The sequence below is a fragment of the Grammomys surdaster genome, unplaced genomic scaffold (genome assembly GCF_004785775.1).
Source record: "Grammomys surdaster isolate TR1022 unplaced genomic scaffold, NIH_TR_1.0 211, whole genome shotgun sequence".
Taxonomy (NCBI): Eukaryota; Metazoa; Chordata; class Mammalia; order Rodentia; family Muridae; genus Grammomys; species Grammomys surdaster.
The window spans coordinates 3577247-3585397 of NW_021604656.1; the positions used below are offsets into that span (position 1 = coordinate 3577247).

At 52.0% G+C, this 8151-nt stretch overlaps 1 protein-coding gene across 1 annotated transcript; it reads left to right on the forward strand.

The window, feature by feature from the left end:
- The first annotated feature begins 262 nt into the window (after window positions 1-262).
- Window positions 263-6939, forward strand: Arl10 (ADP ribosylation factor like GTPase 10). The gene is made up of 4 exons (XM_028772095.1): window positions 263-521; window positions 987-1185; window positions 3978-4153; window positions 5150-6939. Exons 1-4 carry the CDS (start codon window positions 339-341, stop codon window positions 5321-5323), a joined length of 732 nt encoding a protein of 243 aa, XP_028627928.1. The 5' UTR covers window positions 263-338; the 3' UTR covers window positions 5324-6939.
- The last annotated feature ends 1212 nt before the right edge of the window (window positions 6940-8151 follow it).

Consider the following 8151-nt stretch of genomic DNA (forward strand, 5'->3'; position numbering starts at 1 on the left):
TAAACCCAAAACTAGACTATGGTGCGACGTTGAGCAACTTCTATAATACCTGCTAAGTCTCAGTGTTTCCTTCTCTGGTGTACTGAAGGGGCTCAACAGGTCTGCACAGCCTCACGTCTACCACACCAGGCAAGGAGTGGAAGATCTACCCTGGACCGAGCCCCCAGCTCGGAAAGCCCATCCCACCCTTGTCCCCCTTCCACGCCGCAAGACGCGCGCTGCCTTCGCTGGCAGCGAGCAGTGCATTGTGGGGCTTGTAGTGTGGTGGGGTCGGACGGGTGGGCGCGGCCACAGCACCATCTTCCACCGCAGGCTGGTCGGTCTTACTCCCTGGCCAAATGGCGCCGCGGCCACTGGGCCCCTTGGTGCTGGCTCTGGGTGGCGCCGCAGCCGTGCTGGGCTCGGTGCTCTTTATCCTTTGGAAAGCTTACTTTGGCCGCGGCCGGGAGCGGCGCTGGGACCGGGGCGAGGCCTGGTGGGGCGCAGACACTGCCCGCCTCCCTCAGTGGGACGTGTGGGAGGTGAGTGTGAGCCGCCGAGGGCTGGGAGGCCTGCGCATACTGTGATGCTGTGACCGTGGAGTGCAAGCGCGAGGGCCGGGATAGGGCATCCGCTCGCTAGCCCCGAGGGCGCGGCAGGAGCCAGCCAGAGACCAGTGCAGTTAGCGCAGTGGCGCCGCCCCGGGGATGCCCTCAGGCCCGGTACGGCTGACCGCTAGATCTTGGGATTTTCTTGGGCTTAGAATTCGTAGAAGCCAAGGATTTGTGATGGGGAAGAATGTGCCGGAGATCTGGAGGAGTCAGAAAGAAAAGTGAGGTTTTTAGTTTAGGACTCAAAAAGCAGCTCCTGCGCTGCTATTTCAGGCCACAGGTGCCTGCCCTGGGACGCGTGGAGGGCGTGCATGGGCACCGCCATGCATTCCGTTGTCCCTAGGGAAGAGTCAGGAGGGAGGTTTGGAGATTGCAGCCTTCATCTCTGCCTCACAGCCCGAGGACGAGGAAGATGAGCCGGCGTTGGAGGAGCTGGAGCAGCGCGAAGTCCTGGTGCTGGGGTTGGATGGCACAGGGAAAAGCACGTTCCTGCGCATGCTGGCCGGGAAGCCACCGGTGGAAGGCCACGTCCCCACCTGGGGCTTCAACTCTGTTCGGCTGCCTACCAAGAATTTCGAGGTGGACCTGTTAGAGAGTGAGCAAGAGACACCCCCTCCCCTCTCCCCATCAAAACTGCTGGCCCAGGGCCTGGATTATTTGGAGGAATCTTTTTTTTTTTTGGTTTGGTTTTTCGAGACAGGGTTTCTCTGTGTAGCTCTGGCTGTCCTGGAACTCACTCTGTAGACCAGGCTAGCCTCGAACTCTCTAACTCAGAAATCCACCTGCCTCTGCCTCCCAAGTGCTGGGATTAAAGGCGTGCGCCACCACCGCCAGGCCTATTTGGAGGAATCGTAAAATGCATTTCTAATCAGGACATTTCCCCTTTATGAAATCCTTCCTGCTTCTCCTCAGGGCACAAGATACAGAACATGCTGGCACTTAGGGTTCTTCCTTATCCCGTGTCTCCAAATGGTCCACCTATCCTTCGCCACAAAAGCCTTATACTGACAAACAGCTAAGGGTTCGTATCCCAAGTGTTTGACAGGCATTGCTTATAAAATATACCCCAGACATTTCCATAAACCTGCCATCAGTTAATCTGCTGATTAGATCCCTGTGCAAACAGGTTTCCAACAAGTTAGACCTTGAGAGGTTCCCCAGTGTTCCAGTGTTCTAGTGCAAGGTCCTTCTGACCCTTAGGTTGACCCTTAGGAAAGGTACTTGTTTCTTACCTGTTCTGTGCATGCATTTCTTTGCTTGGGACACTTAACAAACTAGTATCACTTATTCTTTAGGCTGTAGTGTCTTTTCTTCTGTCAGTCAGGGTTTTGTGGTTCGTTTGAGATGGTTTCATGGTATTGAGGCTGGTCTTGAACACGTGAACCTCCCTTCTCCACCATCTGGGACATCCTTTGAAGCTTACTCTGGCCCCTCCGTGACTCTGGTCCTCTCCTGCTGCAGGATTTGTCACATCACCTTCTGTCCCCGATGAGGCCAGGAGCACCCTGGTCACAGAGTGTATGATCCATTTCTGGCCCAAAGGCTCGGTCCTTCAATATGTATCTGATGGGGGTTTATTAAGTGAGTGATCTGAGAGAGGACTGAGGAACCCTACCCATGGCACTAGGCTTCTTGGGATTTTGGACTTGGCCACCTGGGTCTAGCCTCAGTCTCTGAGGAGTTGGAAGGGGAGCCTTCGAGGCACAGGACTAAAACCTTGAAGCCTGGCTGTGCTTATCTAAGCACTAGGGGATAGAACTGAGATTTGAGAGCCTGGCTCGGCCTGAATGGGCCTTGTTCTTCTGTCCTAAGCATCTGCGGTCTGGCCAGGCCTGGCCATACCTTTTCTCCATGGTCGTAGCAAACATTGACCTTTATTGGGAACTTGGGACCACTCATCAAACTTTCCCTATCTCTTGCGCCAAGGACAGGAGTTCAGTGAGGGTCTGACAGGAGTGTTCACTTTCCCACCCAGGTGAGGTGTTCTCACCCACCTGTGTTCTGACAGACATCAGGATTCAGATGGCTGTCAGGCAAGGTGGTTCACACCTGTAATTCCCTCAGGAGGCGGTGGCAGGAAAGCTGTCAAGTCCTGGAGCTTTCTTCCCATGGTCCCAGCATCCTGGCCTGGAGGCCAGCTGAGAATGCAGACTGTGGCAAACCCCGGCAAGGGAGCAGATTTATCACTGGTGACACCTTCCTTAGCGCACCACCTCTGGAATCTGGCGTCTCGGTTCTGTCGTTTCTGCACTTGCAGACTGTCCTCCTACTCCGTCTACTGCTGCCTGGTGCAAGCCTCTTCTCTCCAATCTAGAACTATAGTTGCCCCCTTGCAGCTCGCCCTGCAGTGTCAGCGACTGTTCTCTTTCAGAATCGTGGTCTGGAGCCTTACGAGCCAGCTCCTGCCTTTCCTCTCTCTGGAGGCGCCTTGCTCTCGATGTTTTCTTTTTCTTTTTCTCAGATGCATGAGCATCTCTCTCCTTGCTCTGCCTGAGATGCTTGCTTTTGTTTCTTCCCCTGGATAGCTCCTCATCTTCCTCTCCTCAGCTCACATCCAGCCTCCTTGAGGAGACATCTCCAGACCACCCAACCCAAGACCATCAACCACAGACTCCAGCCACTTCCCCTTGTTTTCCCTTGTTTTTGATTCCGTTCATTCTAGAATATGTTTTATCTGATTGCCTGGTCCATTCTAGCTGGGGAGGGAGATCCCTGAGAGCCGGGCCTCCAGCCTGCTCGGTTTCTGTATCCCCAGCACCCAGATCAGTGCTTGGCACCTGGTAAGCACTCAGTCAGTACTTGGTGAGTGCCTGCTGTGTGCCAAGTGCTGAGGCTTGTGGGGATTTAGAGTGGAGAGAAAAGAAGCAGAACTGGAATGGGATGCAGGGTAGCCAGGGGAACTGAGCAGAGAGGCAGAGAGGAACAGAAAGGCAGCCTAGGCTACTGTTGTTCAGCATGACTCTGTGCAGTGTTCCCGAGGGAAGAGGAAGGGATGGGTGGAGACTGAATTGGGGGTGGTGGTACACTGGCAGGGCAAGGGATTCCAGCTTTTCTAGGCTTAGGGACCCCTGGCTTCTCATCAGTTATCACTGACCAGGGAGGAAGCTAAGAGCTGGTAAGAGGCAAGACAGTCCAACAGACAACTTGACAACTGCAGCCCTATGAAGGAAACATCACAGATGGTACCTTTGGGGTCTGCTGAAACCTCTTTGTTCAGTAAGAGACTGGTACACAAAGGTAGCTGCCTCTCAGGAGATCTGACTGGCTCTGGTACCTTCTTTGTTCCTGGCTAGTGGAACCTTAGGAGCTGGAAGTGGGTTGGGGCTGTGGGCAGAGCCATGCTGCAGGGAGCTCTGGGCTCTGAGCTGCCCCTTGGCCTCTCTTCAGTTGGTGGCAGCCAGAACCTGCGCTTCTACTGGAAGGAGTTTGTGAATGAGGTGGACGTTCTTGTGTTCATGTTGGATTCGACTGATCGCCTAAGGTTGCCCTGGGCTCGGCAGGAGCTGCAGAAACTGCTGGACAAGGACCCCGATCTGCCTGTTGTGATCGTGGCCAACAAGCAGGTGAGCACTATGGGAGGTGGGCCAGTTGGTTTTCTCACAAAGGCCTGGGCACCATGAGCAGTCAGTGCCTGGCATCCTGTCCCTGCCCTTCTAATCTGTATCTTCTCTGATCTCTCCCCTTTCCACCTCTCACCCTTCCCTCCGCGTCTCCTCTCCATTCCCTATCTTCTGTTACCCTTTATTTTTTTTATTTTTTTTTTCTGGTTTTTTGAGACAGGATTTCTCTGTATAGCCCGGGCTGTCCTGGAACTCACTCTGTAGACCAGGCTGGCCTCGAACTCAGAAATCCGCCAGCCTCTGCCTCCCAAGTGCTGGGATTAAAGGCGTGCACCACCACCGCCCGGCCTCTGTTACCCTTTAGAGATGTAAGAAATATAAGTACTTACTATGTGCCAGGCGGTTTTCAATATTCTATTTTCCTGGATTTTTTTTTTTGAGACACCTGTCTCGAACACTTAGATAGTTGTACTGTGAGACCCAGGCTGGCTAAAGCTCATTCTGCCCCTCCCTGAGTGCTGGGATTGTAGGTGTGCACCACCACACCTCGCTTAAATGACATTATTGGCCTTACCCAAGGTATACAATACTGTTTCTACTTTATAGGTGGGGCCGCTACAGCTCAGGGTGTTTGTAGTCTCCATAGGGACATACAGGAGGGTGGAGCTGGGATGCCTGCCTCTGCACTGAGCTGAGTGAGAAGTGGGGTACATTAAGTGGACTGTGAGAATCAAAGACTTGTAGGCAGTGGTGCCTAACAAGTAGGAAGGGCTCTCTTTCTTGTGACGCTGGTGGATACCTCCATGAAAGAAGGGTGCCACAAAGGAGAGTCAGGATGAAGGAGGGCACTGAGTTTCTTCCATAGGATGTAGACCCCTCCTGGGATTTGGGGATCCAGCGTGGTAGCGGAACATTTATGTCTGTCATGGCTGACAAGGGCAGTATCACACTGCGAACACTGTCTGACAGCCATGCTGTGCTGGCTTGTGTCCACTACAGGACCTGAGTGGGGCCATGAGTATGGTGGAGCTGCAGCAGGAGCTCGGCCTCCTTGCTAGTGACAACCAGAGGGAGGTTTTCCTCTTGGCAGCCAGCATTGCCCCTGCAGGATCTGGCTTCGAGGAACCCGGCACTGTGCGCATCTGGAAATTGCTCTTGGAGCTTCTCTCCTAAGCTGGACCCAACTGCCTGCTGCCCAGCCTTGGAGACCACAGTTCTGCCTTCTCCTGCATCTCTGTTGCTAGCCTAGGCTTTGGGCAGGAACATCATAGCAAAGCTTCCTCTTTCCCTCAAAAGCAAGGCCAAATCCATGCAGAAGCCTTCCTGGTGAGGTGCCATGGGGCTGAGGCAGGAAGGACAGTGACTGCCTCAGAGGCCACAGTACAGCTATCTCCGGCTTCCCTTGCCTTCCTGCAGATGCTCAGCAGGCTCAGTGCTCCCTCCCTGCAAGTCCCACGGGTGGAAGCAGCAGTGTGGAGGTCTCGGGGACTCCTGAGCCTTCGTCTCCCATCTCACTGGTCACTCATACATTTTCCATGAGGGAAGGTTCTGAGTAGAGCTCAGCAGGTCCTTGCTCCTAGGCCTTATGCTCCCACCCCTGCTCTGTCTGAGGCCTTGTGTTTCTGCCTTTCTAGCCCCCAGGCCATTATTTTAAAGGGAGGTGATTTCCATGTTTTTTTTTTCTAAATGCCATCCTGGCAATGCCAAACCTGAACACCTTAGCAGAGAATCTTCTGAACACCTCCCTGCTGTTAAGGCCTGGCCTTGCCAGCCTTTCTTGACCACAAAGTGCAGTTCACTGAACAGGGTGAAGGGTGGTGTTGCCCAGGTCTGAAGACAACCCGCTGCTTTTGTACTGTGCCAACGCCCATGTTTACATAAGTCTAGAGAAGGAGCCTGAGTCTGGGAACAAGACTGGAGCTGGGGGTATCAGCCTCAGAATGGCATTTTATTTATTTATTTATGTATTTATCAAAGAAATGGGCCAAAGTTCTAGGTTCTGTTCTAGGTGCTGTAATGGAGACCCTAGAAGACTATCATAGAAAAACTGAAGCTTTGAGAACTGTCTGGAATCATGATCAAGATTAGGTAACCCTATGGGTGTCAATGGAGACACAGAACTGTAGCTTTCCCCTCCCCCAAACTGGCCCTGAGACCATGACTGGAAGCAAGTACCTCAAGGAGACCTAGTACTCATGGCCCAGGACTGGACAGGACTAGGAGAGCCATCATGATGACTCTTCCTGTGCCCATGGCAGGCACATCACCAAGCCTTCTGGGACCATTTATTTGCCAGCCAAAAGACTGTCCTTCCTCAGTTTCCCATGTGCTGGGATTATAGGACGCATTGGGCCATCATGCCTGGCTTTCAGTTTGCTTTTTGAGAATACACTGTGTGCTGTGTTTGCCAATTGCCCAGCAAACAGCCCAGGAAGTTGAAGTGAGCACAATCATCAGAAGGGGGCAATGCTATGCCTTTGGACTCCAGCCCATGAGAACGGAATTACTACAGGATAAATCACTCAATAGAGGTGATTTTTCTGCTTTTGTATTAAATATTTAAAGAAGGACTAGGATTTTAGAGTATTTGAAATTTTCTTGGACATTGTATGTCTATTCTGAGGACTCCACGTCACTCTCCAGTGCTAAAGCTTAACTTACAACAGGACTTGTTGAGAGGATTTCTCTTTTCCTAAGAGCTTTGTCTAATGAGTTTCATCATGTACAATTGTCATACTGTCCCAAGGTGGAGGGTGGGAATTTAAGAATAAAGAATTTCACTGTGTCTACTGGAGTAACTTTACTTAAGGCTGGCTGACCTAGTGGTCTTTGATCCCAGCTACTCTGGAGAAGGCACAGTTGAGGTCTACCTGGTTTAGAAAGTGAGCCTACGCAATTAGGCTGGATAAGGAGGTAAAACCTGGCCGGGCAGTGGTGGTGCACGCCTTTAATCCCAGCACTCGGGAGGCAGAGGCAGGTGGATTTCTGAGTTCGAGGCCAGCCTGGTCTACAGAGTGAGTTCCAGGACAGCCAGGGCTACACAGAGAAACCCTTTCTCAAAAAACCAACCAACAAACAAAACAACAACAACAAAAACAAACCAAAAAAAAAAAAAAAAAAAAAAAGGAGGTAAAACCTGATGATGACCTGAACTGACCCCTCAAAGCAGGTCTGGGACAGAGTTCATGGCAGAATGCTTGCCCAGTGTGCACTAGGTTCAATCTCAGCACTAGAAAACAAACAAAACAACCACTTTCTGGGCATTCTGCACCTACACTGGTTTAGGAGGAGCTATACACACAAGCCAGTTGCAGGACAATGGCATTCACCCCGGCACAGGGCCAGACCTCAGACTAGATTCTAGTCTCAGCAGATACCTCCCAACCTCAGAGGCCAAAGTCTTTTCTGGAAATCTCCAGCTTTCCCCTGCCTTTATACCTGGAAGGTGACCATCTCCAGCCAATGAACTGGCAGCACGGGGCCACCAAGGACAACTGTGTCACCAGCTCTCTACGGGGAAATAACAATAAATGCCAAAACAGGTATGGTCAGCGCATCCTCCTCATCCTGGGGACGGCTGATGCTTACAGTTCTCAAACAGTGACTTAAAGCCTTCTAATCCTCAGGGATCTAGCTGATGGGCCCAGAAACCAGCTCAAAAGCCTTCTGCCAGTTGGGCAGAGTAGATAAATCTTTAATTAAAGCACTCAGGCAGGTGGACTCCTGATTTGAGTTGGAGGCTAGCCTGGTCTACACAGAGTTTCAGGAGAGCCAGAGCTACATAGATCATCTTACACATTCTGGAAGCAAGGCCCAAGCAAATGCCCTGTGCCAAACACTACAGTCCCTTGTCCAGAAACTCAGGTGGACAAGGACATCCCTGTGCCAAACACTACAGACCCTTGTCCAGAAGCTCAGGTGGACAAGGACATCCCTGTGCCAAACACTACAGTCCCTTGTCCAGAAGCTCAGGTGGACAAGGACATCCCTGTGCCAAACAC